The sequence below is a fragment of the Coregonus lavaretus genome (assembly GCF_964263955.1).
Source record: "Coregonus lavaretus genome assembly, chromosome: 24".
In the NCBI taxonomy this organism is placed as follows: Eukaryota; Metazoa; Chordata; class Actinopteri; order Salmoniformes; family Salmonidae; genus Coregonus; species Coregonus lavaretus.
The window spans coordinates 20,370,446-20,384,469 of NC_140011.1; the positions used below are offsets into that span (position 1 = coordinate 20,370,446).

At 40.8% G+C, this 14,024-nt stretch overlaps 1 protein-coding gene across 1 annotated transcript in view; it reads right to left on the minus strand.

The window, feature by feature from the left end:
- LOC311100056 (transmembrane protein 132C-like) overlaps positions 1-14,024 on the minus strand; it is a 219,838-nt gene that overhangs the window by 78,475 nt on the left and 127,339 nt on the right. The window contains exon 4 of the mRNA XM_084140799.1: positions 10,210-10,396. Coding sequence (XP_083996925.1) covers positions 10,210-10,396 — 187 coding nt within the window. The remainder of the gene's footprint in view (positions 1-10,209; positions 10,397-14,024) is intronic.

Here is a 14,024-nt window from a genome sequence, read left to right on the forward strand (position 1 = left end):
CATACTGGCAAAAAAAAAAAAGGGAAAAAAAGGTTTAGTCTGGTTGTGCAATATCTATTGGACTTAGCAATGGAATCATAAGTCATATTATTATATATACACTGAGTGTACAAAACATTAGGAACACCTTCCTAATATTGAGTTGCACCCCCCTTTGCCCTCAGAACAGCCTCAATTTGTCGGGGCATGGACTCTACAAGGTGTTGAAAGTGTTCCACAGGGATACTGGCCCATGTTGACTCCAATGCTTCCCACAGTTGTGCCAAGTTGGCTGGATGTCCTTTGGGTGTTGGACCATTCTTGATTCAATTGTTGAGCGTGAAAAACCCAGCAGCATTGCAGTTCTTGACACACTCAAACCAGTGTGCCTGGCACCTACTACCATACCCCATTCAAAGGCACTTAAATATTTTGTCTTGCCCATTCACCCTCTGAATGGCACACACACGATGGTCTGAAGTAAGTACCGTCGATGTGTCAACTTCTGTTTGGGAGAGTCCGAACCGTTTGGGCAACAAACTAATGGGCCTACCCAAAAACGGGGTTACATTTCCTGAGTTTTTTTAATATCTCCTCCTTGTTTCTTAAAATGTATTTTTTGGCTGTCTTTTTTTTGCCATTTATGAATGTGTTATTCAATGAGTTTCTATGGGCTTTATTAGTAAAGGCCAAAATCAATATTTTATCAAATGTTTTTTTATATTGTTTTGGATACCTAAAGGGGTCCTAAAATTCTAAATCAAATAGCTAAATGATCCATAGTATGACCGTCTGAAAACAATTCCATGTCAGCTAAGCAGGATTTTTTTGTTATTGTTATTCTTTGTGGGAGGGGTATTGGAGGACAACTGGAGGTCTATGGATAAGTATTTCAAAATGGTGTAAAGGACAGTGATAGGTATCTTAAAATGGAACCCATCATGGTAACTGTGGAATTACAGTACCTTCAGAAAGTATTCACACCCCTTGACTTTTCCACATTTTGTTGTTACAGCCTGAATTTAAAATGGATTACATTTAGATTTATTTGTCACTGGCCTAGACACAATACCCCAATTTTCTAAAAATTTATACAAAATTAAAAGCTGACATGTCTTGAGTCAATAAGTTTTCAACTCCTTTCTTATGGAAAGCCTAAATAAGTTCAGGAGTAAAAAGTCATATAATAAGTTGCATGAACTCACTAATGTGGTTTAAACAGACAGCTCGATGAATTCAACATGTCAATACTTCTCACAAATACAAGTCAATCTCTCCTCTACTTTGAGCCAGGATAGATTGACATGCATATTATTAATGTTAGCTCTCTGTGTACATTTAAGGGCCAGCCGTGCTGCCCTATTCTGGGCCAATATCACACCAAGGCAAGGTGATTGTCAAGGCCAGGAGAGAGTTGAAAAGATTTTTCAAATACTGTGAGGAACTATTATTATTCGCAAAGGATGTAAACAAAAAAAACAGACTTTATTGACTTACTGTTTGAGGTGAAGAAAATGTTTTATGAGAAGCTCAGCGTATTAGTGTTGGAAGTGGTGAGTTAAGACAATCAGAAATCAGATATCCCAAATGGGCTCTTTCATTTTACATTTTAGTGATTTTAGCAGACGCTCTTATCCATAGCGACTTACAGTTTTAGTGAGTGCATAAATTTTTCATACAATTCTTTCCTACATATGCACACAGCAGGCCAGGTAGGCCTACTTCTATGCATGCTCAGGCGTGCTCACTCCCTCTGTATGTTCCTAGAGAGAAACCAGACACATGCTCATTGCCCACATGGTGCACTCCAAACAAAAGACGATGAAAAACTCGTTATGAAAGCTGGTTATGAAATAAAGCCTTCACTTGTTTCTCACAAGTGTAGCAGGTTGTGCAAACAAAGCTGCAAACAAAGTTTCCACTCCGATAATGAGAATGGTAGGCTAAATGGCTGTAATTAATACATTAATTAACAGAAATTAATGTACAGCAGCCAAATGACTGAGGATTAACGGTACATTTACAAGGCATACTGTTGACGTACGTAATGGGGAATTTATCAAAAATATACAATCAAACGGCAAACAATTCACACAATGAAAGCGCAAAAATTGGCGAGAGACAGCTGAGCGCATTCTGGAGAGCTGAGTGAATGTATTCTGGAGAGAGATGTGCCATATCTACGCCACACACCCCTCTCCTTCTTCTTGTTGCAACATTTTAAATTATACTCAATACACATTATCTTTATACATATTTTAGATGCTTTTCACTGACAGCCGTAACTCAATCAACTAGGCCTATTGCCAAACGCGCTGTCCAAATTGGCATAGGCATACACACTTGCAAAAAAAAAGAAAAAAGAAGCTAATGATCCTCTGTGGCTAAGTCATGCTCTCTGGTGAAGTATTTTGAATGATTTTATTTAGACAGGAGTAATTATATAATTTAGGATCTTAATTTGAGCCAGTGAAATATGAATTATAATGTGGATTACAATTAATGAACATTTTTGTAATAATACATTACCAAATATTGATCATTTATTTGACCGAGATGCGCACCGACAGAAAGACGCATCAATCTCAGATAAAGCATCCGATCGATCGAAACAGCGACCCTCTGTCTTACTATATGTAGAACATGGATCCTACAGTGCATTCGTTAAGTATTCAGACCCCTTCACTTTTTCCACATTTTGTTAAGTTACAGCGTTATTCTAAAATGGATTAAACCGTTTTTTCCCCTCATCAATCTACACACAATACCCCATTATATTTCACAACACATTTCACAAAACATTAAGTGTGTGCCCTCAAGCCACTACTCCACTACCACATATCTACAACACAAAATCCATGTGTATAGTGCGTATGTTATAGTGTGTGTGTATGTGTGTGTCTGTGCCTGTGTGTGTGTGTGTCGCTTCAAAGTCCCCGCTGTATTTGTATCCGTTTTTTAAATCTGCCATATCACCAGAATAAGACCCTCAATATTTATTGAAAGGAGCATTAACCTCATCACTGTGCACTTTCACCACCCTGTGAAGTTCATCATAACTTATTTAATCTGTAGCCTAATAAATTGCATGCTTTCCCATGATGTGGTTAAATTTTTTATCAAACATGTAGGCTACTTTACTCGTATGAAAAGGTTGGATGGAAACCTGGTTAATGTGAAGCCATTTTGAGGATGCTGGAATTATATTTTTTATGAACGTGTGCATACCTACAGGAGACTTTTGAAGTATCCTAATCAGATTAAAACATTGTGACTGGTTGTGTTTATGCCACATATAAATGGCAATACATTCTAAAAGTTAAATGATAAATATTAAGGCTATATTGACGTGTTAGGTTCTAGGTCCGCAAGGAATAACAGCTTGGATTGGAGAGGAGGCAGAGCATGTGTTAAGCTTTCCTGAATAACTGGACCTGCCGAGAGTATATGTGGCCACATTATTATAGGACGACTTGGGAGAATGATGATCTACAACAGACAGCACATTCAGTATCAGAAGTAAAAATACAGCCAGACTGGCCTGCTACTGTGCCTTTCTAGACCTTATAAACTGTCTAGAGTAGACCCACAACTGATCCAAATCGAATGAAACATTCAAATCACAGGGCTTTTGCACCGTTATTCAAATGACATTTTCACTGCAGCCTAGAGTAAGCTAGAATGTTGTACTCACTTGAAAACAATAATGAAAAATTGCATTGTGGTGTTGTAGGCTAGTCAAGGTAGGATAATTGTATTGTCCATAAACAAGATCAATAGGGGAGATTTTTTAGCTGTGTGTCTCATGTCTTCACTGTTCTATCATGCGCAATGATGCACCTGGCCTCTCCGCTGCCTATCAGCTATTCCTATTTGTTCTTGTGGATTCATATAAAAAATGTATGCAGCTTTTAATGCTTTTATGTGTGGTATCATTGCTAGTTAGCCTATTGCAGATCTGGACAAACGATCCATCAACCACTATTGTCACTATGAATGGTGGATAGAAGACAGGATAGACCGTTAGACTGGTAGACTATACTGACCTGTGGTATAGTAAAAGTTAGCACATGGAAAAGCTTAGTGCATAAGGGAAGTACCAAAACACCTTGATATACTGTAGGGTAGGCGCATGCAAGCAGATGAGGAAATTAGGCTAGGATGGAAGAAATTATATAGTAAAAACTGCAAAAGAGCACATGAAAACCAGGTAAAAAACGAACTACCCTCCCCTGTGCCCAATAAAAAAAACACACAACCCTCCCCAAAGCAAAAAAAAGTTTGACAACCCTCCCCTATTTTGGACCACCCCTCCCTCCCCCGAGGGAATTGCAATCTGTCCCTTATAGCGATTCACTTTCAGTACGTGCATTATGTTGGTTTATTTCATTGCTATGGTCACTGCCGGCTGTCGCACTCATGTGTGAAGGCACTTTCCACTTTGACTAGAGGGACAAGTGGGTACTCGGCAAACCTCTGCTCAGCCCAACGCTCTGTCTGCAAAGCTCCTATATGTCACAGACCCCGGTAGTAGCTACAGAGGCAGGAAAAGCTAATATTTTGACAATAGGGGCCTAGTGGTTAAGAGCTCCTTAACCCTCCCGTTGTCCTAGGGTCAAAATGACCCGCCACTGTGTTGAACCAACTTTATTTCATTTTTATATTTTTTGGATCATTTGTGAGAAGGAGGCAGTGATACTTTCTTTAAAGTCTCACTGCCTCCTTCTCACAAATGATCCCAAAAATATAAAAATTTAATAAAGTTGGTTCAACTCAGTGGCGGGTCATTTTGACCCTAGGACAACGGGAGGGTTAAGAGTCTATTGATGTACACGTGTGACAATGTAAGTAACATAAAACAAATCTATCAGTTTAAGCTAAAGATATCTGGGTTTTTTGCACCACCGCATTCGCCTATGTTGGCCTTCCGCATCTGCGGTGGAGGGTGGCCAAGCTACAGCGGTGTTTGACAGACCATGAGATATCCCGAAAACTTCTGTAGTTTCAAAACGGTTTGGTGTTCTCCTTTTTGCTCTATGACCTCCACAAGCCCCACCGGACTCGTCTGAAGTTGATAATGCGGATATGCCAACTTTTGTCGGTATATCTCCTAGATATAGGACAGACACTTTAAAACCTAATTCCTTACGATACATTTTTTGACTGTCATTTTTGCCATTTATGAATGTATTATTCAATGCATTTCTATGGGCTATAGTAGTAAAGGCCAAATTCTATATTTTATCAAATCATTTTTACATACTTTTTGGGGGATACCTAAAGGGGTCCCAAAATTCAAAATCAAAAAGCTAAATGAGCCATGGTATGACCATCTTAAAACAATCCCCCCCCAACCCTAATTGCTCCTGTAAGTCTCTTTGGATAAGAGCGTCTGCGAAATGACAAAAAAATAAGTCTATAAATGTTAATGGGGGAAAATCTGACCTGGATGTTAGAGTGGGGCCAGCCAAAGGTTAAAGACAAAGTAGAAATCTACATGTTGCTGTCCTGGCTGAATACATAATTGTTTGTGGGGGTGAAGTGCTTTCTCACCAATTACCGTAATGAAACCCAGAGCTTAGAACACAATTTGCAATTTGGAAAATCAAATAAAAAATCTGACTGCAGCGTACATATTTATTTTCATAGAGAAAACTAAAATCCACAACCCAAACAACACTGAATGCCAAACAGTTGCAAACATTTTATCATAAATAAATATTCATTATCGTAATACATTTGGCTGTCTAGAGTCCCTTGCTGATGCATCCATCTGTTTTTTAAAAGGATTATCCTGGGTCCAAACTCAATTACCTTCTCAATCATGGAAAGTACAGAAAAGCTCTATTAGCCAAATTACAGCCAATTAAAAAGTGCAAGCTTAGTGTTTAACCCTAGCAGAGAGGTCTGGGCTTTCAACACGGGACTTCAGCTTGTTCACCTCACTACTCAAACACACTACTTTTAAAATGGCCTCCAAGCTTGACAGCCAACACACAATGACTTTATCATTAAGTTCAAAATTCCTCTCATTTACAATAACAGCAATTTGTCTTTCCTCTGCTTTTCCAGGCGCAAGCAGTAGAAAGAGACAAAGACATAAAAGAAAATCAATGACACAAGGGATTAGAATTGCAAAGAGAGGTAAAACAGCAGGTGTCAGCTTTGGAGAGAGGAGAGACAAAGTCTCCTGCAGAGTGCAGTCAGCCATGTGAGGTAAAGCTGCACACACACACACACACAGACAGATGTAGTAGGGCCCAGCCCCCGAAGTGACTCTTCTTATCAACTAACTGTATGCAAGGATTCCTTTGTGTTGTCTTAGGAATTCATCATTCTCTGTGTTGATCTTGCTAACCCCCATTGTCACACATCTGAGAAGCAGAGGTTCTGTTGTGATTACATCATGTAGGTCTGATATCTGATTGGAGGTTAACTTTCCAGTAACACTATCGGTCAACAACTTTGATTTTTAATCCAAACAACTCAGAACCTTATAAAAGGGTCTTAGATATATTGTTCTTTCTCTTATGTTCCTGACTTTCTGTGGTGAGATACCTACGCTCTTTCTTTCTCTCTCCCTCTCCCATGAGCTTTAGGTCATAGCACAAGCCATGGTTTCTTTCTCTCTCTCTCACGCTCTTCGACCATGCTTGGAATAATGCTTTGTAATGCGTATTCATTCTTTGTAATTTAAGCTTTATGCCTTGTATGTGAATCCATTCATTTTACAAAGTAATTAAATACACTTGTGTTTAGAATTCCATTCTCAGACATTTCTTCATTGCCTATTACTGTAACTCAACTATAGTGTTCTTGCATATTGCTATTTATCTAATGGAGTCATAATTGAATGGGCTAAATGCATAGTCTTAGTCTTATTATGAGTCGCATGTGAGGTGTATATAATATACATGATAAATCTTTCTACACTACAGTAAACAATTAGGAAATTGTGGATTATATCGATAACTTTGAAGGTACAGTAAATGGCGACTTCCGACTTGTTGTATCGTATGGATACTTTGGACTAAACTTGAGTTTATTCCATTCGATTCCCCAATATATAACAAATACATGCCTTACGTGATGGCAAAGATGCCAGCAATTTATATTTTTGAGTTATGGCAATCTCTTATTATTGATATGATCAAAAAAGATGAGAAAGGTCTTACATTTAATTTGACTAGGGATGAAATTCTTAATTACTGGCAATATATTGGCATGAATAAGAAAATTAATCCCAGAGGACATCAGAGTGCAAAATAGAGCAGTTGCAAGCAGAACTTGCAAGCAGAATTGATTTTACTAGGTCATTTTGACAAGATGCGCAGAGAGATTTGTTAGAACAGAGCTCAAATAGGCTCCAAAGTGATTTGTCTGTTTCGGATCCAGATAGTGGGATGGACACACAGTCAGTCCAACCTACGGGTGTGGTGTGCGCATCCATGCCGCTCTCTGGTGTGTGAGCGGGCCAAGCTACCAAAATAGCCCCATTGCAGTTATTGGGACAGGTACAGAGGCTAATCGCTAACAGCCCACAAAGTGTTGTTGTGATTTATGTAAAAAGAAAAGGCATATGGTCGGGCGCTATTGGAACCCAGGCAGAAGAAATCCTCCTGCACATTTCAGGCAGCCTGCTGGCCCACAGAGTAAAACCAATTATTTACACAGAACACAAATATAACAGCAACATGCAACAATTTCAAAGACTTTACTGAGTTACAGTTGATATAGGGCATTCAGTAAATGGAAATAAATAAATTAGGCACTAATCTATGGATTTCACATGACTGGAAATACAGATTTGCATCTGTTGGTCACAGATATGGTACCTTTAAAAAAAAGGTAGGGGCGTGGATTAGAAAACCAGTCAGTATCTGGTGTGACCACCATTTGCCTCATGCAGCGTAACACATCTCATTCGCATAGAGTTGATCAGGCTGTTGATTGGGGCCTGTGGAATGTTGTCCCACTCCTCTTCAATGGCTGTGCAAAGTTGCTGGATATTGGCAGGAACTGGAACACGCTGTCATACACATCGATCCGGAGCATCCCAAACACGCTCAGTGGGTGACATGTCTGGTGAGTATGCAGGCCATCGAAGAACTGGGACATTTTCAGCTTCCAGGAATTGTGTACAGATCCTTGTGACATGGGACCGTGCATTACAATGCTGAAACATGAGGTGATGGCGGCGGATGAATGGCACGACAATGGGCCTCAGGATCTCATCACGGTATCTCTGTGCATTCAACTTGCCATCAATAAAATGCAATTATGTTTGTGTCCGTAGCTTATGCCTGCCCATACCATACCCCCACCGCCACCATTCATTGTAGATTAATTGTTCTTTCTCTTATGTTACTGACTTGCTTTGGTGAGATACCTACACTCTTTCTCTCTCCCTCTCCCATGAGCTATGGGCTATGGCACAAGCCATGGTTTCTTTGTCTCTCTCTCGCTCTCCCTCTCTGACCATGCTTGGAATACTGCCTTGTAATTCTTGTTAATGCTTTGTCCAGTGCCTTGCAAAAGTACTCATCACCCTTGGCGTTTTTCCTATTTTGTTGCATTACAACCTGTAATTTTATTTTTATTTCATGTAATGGACATACACAAAATATTTCAAATTGGTGAAGTGAAATGAAAATAATTCTCAAAAATAAATAACGGAAATGTGGTGCGTGCATATGTATTCACCACCTTTGCTATGAAGCCCCTAAGTAAGATCTGGTGCAACCAATTACCTTCAGAAGTCACATAATTAGTTAAATAAAGAACACCTGTGTGCAATCTAAGTGTCACATGATCTGTCACTTGATCTCACCTGTTCTGAAAGGCCCCAGAGTCTGCAACACCACTAAGCAAGGGGCACCACCAAGCAAGCGGCACCATGAAGACCAAGGAGCTCTCCAAACAGGTCAGGGACAAAGTTGTGGAGAACTACAGATCAGGGTTGGGTTATAAAAAAGTATCTGAAACTTTGAATATCCCACGGAGCACCATTAAATCCATGATAAACAAATGGAAAGAATATGACACCACAACAAACCTGCCAAGAGAGGGTCGCCCACCAAAACTCACGGACCAGGCAAGGAGGGCATTATTCAGAGAGGCAACAAAGAGACCAAAGATAACCCTGAAGGAGCTGTAAAGCTCCACAGCGGAGATTGGAATATCTGTCCATAGGACCACTTTAAGCCGTACACTCCACAGAGCTGGGCTTTACGGAAGAGTGGCCAGAAAAAAGCCATTGCTTAAAGAAAAAAATAAGCAACCACGTTTGGTGTTCGCCAAAAGCCATGTGGGAGACTCCCCAAACATATGGAAGAAGGTACTCTGGTCAGATGAGACTAAAATTGAGCTTTTTGGCCATCAAGGAAAAGGCTATGTCTGGCGCAAACCCAACACCTCTCATCATCCCGAGATCACCATCCAGCATGGTGGTGGCAGCATCATACTGTGGGGATGTTTTTCATCGGCAGGGACTGGGAAACTGGTCAGAATTGAAGGAATGATGGATGACGCTAAATACAGGGAAATTCTTGAGGGAAACCTGTTTCAGTCTTCCAGAGATTTGAGACTGGGATGGAGGTTCACCTTCCAGCAGGACAATGACCCTAAGCATACTGCTAAAGCAACACTTGAGTGGTTTATGGGGAAACATTTAAATGTCTTGGAATGGCCTAGTCAAAGCCCAGACCTCAATCCAATTGAGGGGGGGGGTATGAATAGTTATGGGGGGGGGGTATGAATAGTTATGCACGCTCAAGTTTTCTGTTGTTTGTTTCACAATAAAAAATATTTTGCATCTTCAAAGTGGTAGGTATGTTGTGTAAATGAAATGATACAACCCCCCCCCCCCCAAAAAAAATCTATTTTAATTCCAGGTTGTAAGGCAACAAAATAGGAATAATGCCAAGGCGGGTAAATACTTTCGCAAGCCACTGTAACTCAAGCTTTATTCCTTGTATGTGAATCCATTCATTTTACAAAGTAATTAAATACACTTGTGTTAAGAATTCCATTCTCAGATATTTCTTCATTGCCTATTACTGTAACTCAACTATAGTGTTCTTGCATATTGCTATTTATCTAATGGAGTCAGATAATTAATTTAATGGGCTAAATGAATAGTCTTATTACGAGTCACATTTCAGGTGTATATTATATACATGATAAATATTACTACACACACACACAGGTACTCTCTTTCTGGTTCCTCACCATTGCCAGTGGCACAATGCCACCCAAGTCCTGTGGTGCCAGGTGGATGAGGGTCTGGACCTCGTCAGTGAGGGAGCTGGTGGGAGGGTACTCCACCTGCCACATCACCACCCGGCTGCCCAGTGGGTCCAGTAGCCCGTTCACCTCCAGATCAACCTGGAGGACCCTCTGGTAACCCGCCTCCGGCCTGGGGGGAGAGGGGAGGGGAGAGGGAAGGAGAAGGGGAGGGAAAGAGAGGTGTTTTTTATTTGTATGATCAATTGATCTTGGGTGTTTAGAAAAGGCATTAAGGATGTATTAGCATTAGCATCATCAATAACCACGTTTCCATCCACAGTTTCTATGCATGTAAAGTCATGGCGTATATAGAAAAATCACGGCAAGTGTGATGGAAACAGGAAGTGTCGGTCCAATCTTAGGAATGTCAACAGACAATTTGTTATTTCGACATGGTGAGATCTTTTTGTGTCGGTAAATGTATTATGCAATGTATTGCTGGGGAAACAATTTCTAGAGCAGTTGTTGATAGAATAACCATCATGTCGAGGTAAATTTGCAGACACAGGATGCTATTTTGTGTGGTCCTCCCACTGTGACTTGGAAAAGCATGCACAGTTTAGGCTACAAGGTGGTGACAGTGCACGGTGATGAGCTCGATGCTCCTTTCCAATAAATATTGAGCATTTGAATTTGTATGCTAGTGACATTATGATCGGTGCTTAGCTGCCAATTAAAAATAAAAATGATCTTGCTCTTATCCATCTCATCATATAACCTAACCTTTCCAGTGTCCACTTGTCTAGAGCATGCGCGAAAACCAGATTGGGCAAGTTTGTCATTTATCGCAACAGTTTGTGTGACAAAACTATTGGTAGAGTGGAAAATGCAATGGAAACACATTAAACTCATGTTTTGGTAACACTTTATTTAGATAGTCCATCTGTAGATGCTCTACAGACTATATACAGCATATCAGTAACATGTCAACTGCAAGAGCATCTACAGATGGACTATCCAAATAAAATGTTACCCATGTTTTTTATTCGGTCCATGAACAATTAAGCGCAAAAGTATTTTATATGTGCCCTACGTCATTACGCACATTATATCCGCTACATCTGGACATATTTTTTCATGTTGATTTGATAATATTCACATGAAAATCGGTCGCAACTCGGATGGAAACCAATTCAGACAAAAGGAGACGCAGACATAGGGAAAATTGAGTGCCAAACAGACAAGTTTTCCTAAAAAGAGGAGAGCTGTTAAATAGTATAACATGTATCCACCGCAACCCAACCTCTGTTCAGTTCAGTTCTGGCACACACTCCCCCAGAAGCATGAGGGAGAAAAAAGCAATTTACTTTTGTTCGTCCTCCATGGCACATTTCACAGAGAAAGATCTCATCTGAAAAACATTGTCTCTCCACTGATTGCGACGCAAACAAAGCAGGAAAAACTATGAATACAAAAATCCTAAACTCTGATTTCCCGAGCCTTCAGTTTGATCAGCCTGTCTGACTGTCTGTCCCCCTGGAATTCTCTATCTATAAAACTAGATACAAAAGTAAACATCCCCGGGAAACAAACAATGTACAAGGCATTGTGAAACTATAACTTGCAACCGGGATCTGAAACTTGCTGTCAATTCTGTGTATTACATACAAACAAACCCTCTTGTGTAACTGTATTTTTTATGTGTGTATAATCACAATTTAAGTGCAGGCTGAGATGCCACATAGTCTTCAAAGTAAGTGCAAACTCAGACAGGCATTTTACAATCCACAGGAGAATACGTTGGGTTGGAAACTGATCTCTGTATTGTATTGTACCAACTACCAAATTGTGTCCTTATAAGTGTCATGTGGTGCAACAGGGTCAATGCCCAAAATCCACAAGGCAAGAACACTGATCCAAGGTCTTGGAGCTGAACATTCTAGCTGAGCATATATTCCATTTAAGACTCCCAGAACTTGTTCTAGTTTACCATTTCGGAAAGTTACACCCACACTTCAAAGACTGGTGGTCGGTGAGATCAATGCATAATGAGAGCTTATGGGTGCAGAGTTTTGGAGGACAGACTGCAACGTATGACGACACCGCACTGCAAAAATGATTCCGCTCAAATCAACTCTGACAATTTAATCTCACAAACTGTGAATAATCTGTATGTTTGAATAGAGACGTATATTGCCACATTGACAAGCTAAAGGATTGGAAAAATATACAAAATAAATACTTAACAGACACGTATTACATTAGTTATGACTGTGAAATTTTCCACTTCTGCCACTCACACACACACACACACACACACACACACACACACACACACACACACACACACACAAACACACACACATAGTGTGTGTCCAGCAGAGGGCAGTGTGTTAGCTGGTGGCTGGTACTGCCACATAATGTGTTTGGGATGATAAATGGCTGCAGCCTGCTGGCCAGAGAGGTCAGCCTGCTTTATTCTGTGTCTCATTATAAACATAACCATACTGTGCCCTTTCAATGCAGCCAGAGAGAGGGAGCAACACTATAGTCTAAGAGTCAGCTACCTGCTTCTTTTTCTGCTGCTTCTGTTTCAAGATGCATGCCTGAGACGGACAAAGACTGAAATAAATAGGGTTCTAGCTAAGAATAAGCCACACAATGCCAAGTGTACTGTAGTTACTGTGTGAGAGTGATGTGTTAAGAGTGTGGATATTAAGGACTTTCCTGGATCTCTGCTCGCTCTGAGCAAACAGCAGTCAAGAAAAAACATATGCATTCATGAACATACACACCTGCTTACAAAAGCATGCGTACACACACGTAGGGACACACAAGAACTCACTGTTGGGCTTAGTGAGATTCCTCTCCAGAGGAGAGCTGCGGTGACAAAGGGCTCCAGGAATTAAAATTTGACAGAAAAAGATGAAATACTAAGATGTAAGCTACCCAACACAGAGGGCCTATGCAGCAGCTGTGTGTATTCTTTATGCCTAACACCTTTATGAATGGGCCGTAGAAACCACAGGAAGTAAGGCAACTTTGCTATGGAGACTCCTTTCAGGCACAGCAACGATTTGGTTAGCAGTGACAACAATGATACATGAAAAGAACAGAATCAATTTCAACACAAAGCTGCCGAGTGGAGCGGGCTGTTTCTGCAATGCCGCAGAAGGCCTGTTTGTGTGAGTGTGAGTGTGAGTGTGTGTGTGTGTGTGTGTGTGTGTGTGTGTGTGTGTGTGTGTGTGTGTGTGTGTGTGTGTGTGTGTATGTGTGTGTGTGTGTGTGTGTGTGTGTGTGTGTGTGTGTGGAAGAAATGAAACATTTGGGACCATAAAGGTAGAGGCAGATGAAATGTAGCTAGGCAGGAATGTGCGCTAATCCCTGGAGGATTCTCAATTCCTATAGTAAGGGCTTGTACTCTGTGCTGGGCTGGAAGTTGCCTGAGGCCCAGACCTAGTGGGACAGTAACCCAGACAGAGTGCTTCTGTCTGGGGCAGCTCTGGGAGGTACAGCCCCCCCACTGAGGAAGCGGAGAACACAATCAGGGAGCCAGCATGGGGGCCAAGACCTGGAGCTTTACAGGACGGAAGTGGGCAGTTGAAACACACACACACACACACACACAGGCACACACACATCACCACAGGACACAGTGAGGGAGCAAAGGAGGAAAGATCGGATTACGAAGGACAAAAGACAGTGTGAAATATTACCAGATACTGATCACTCTTTAATGAAGAGGATGGGACTGGATTCATAAAGATAAGCTTTTGAAGGCTAGAGCTTCTATGCGATGTGTGCTTGAGTGAACATAC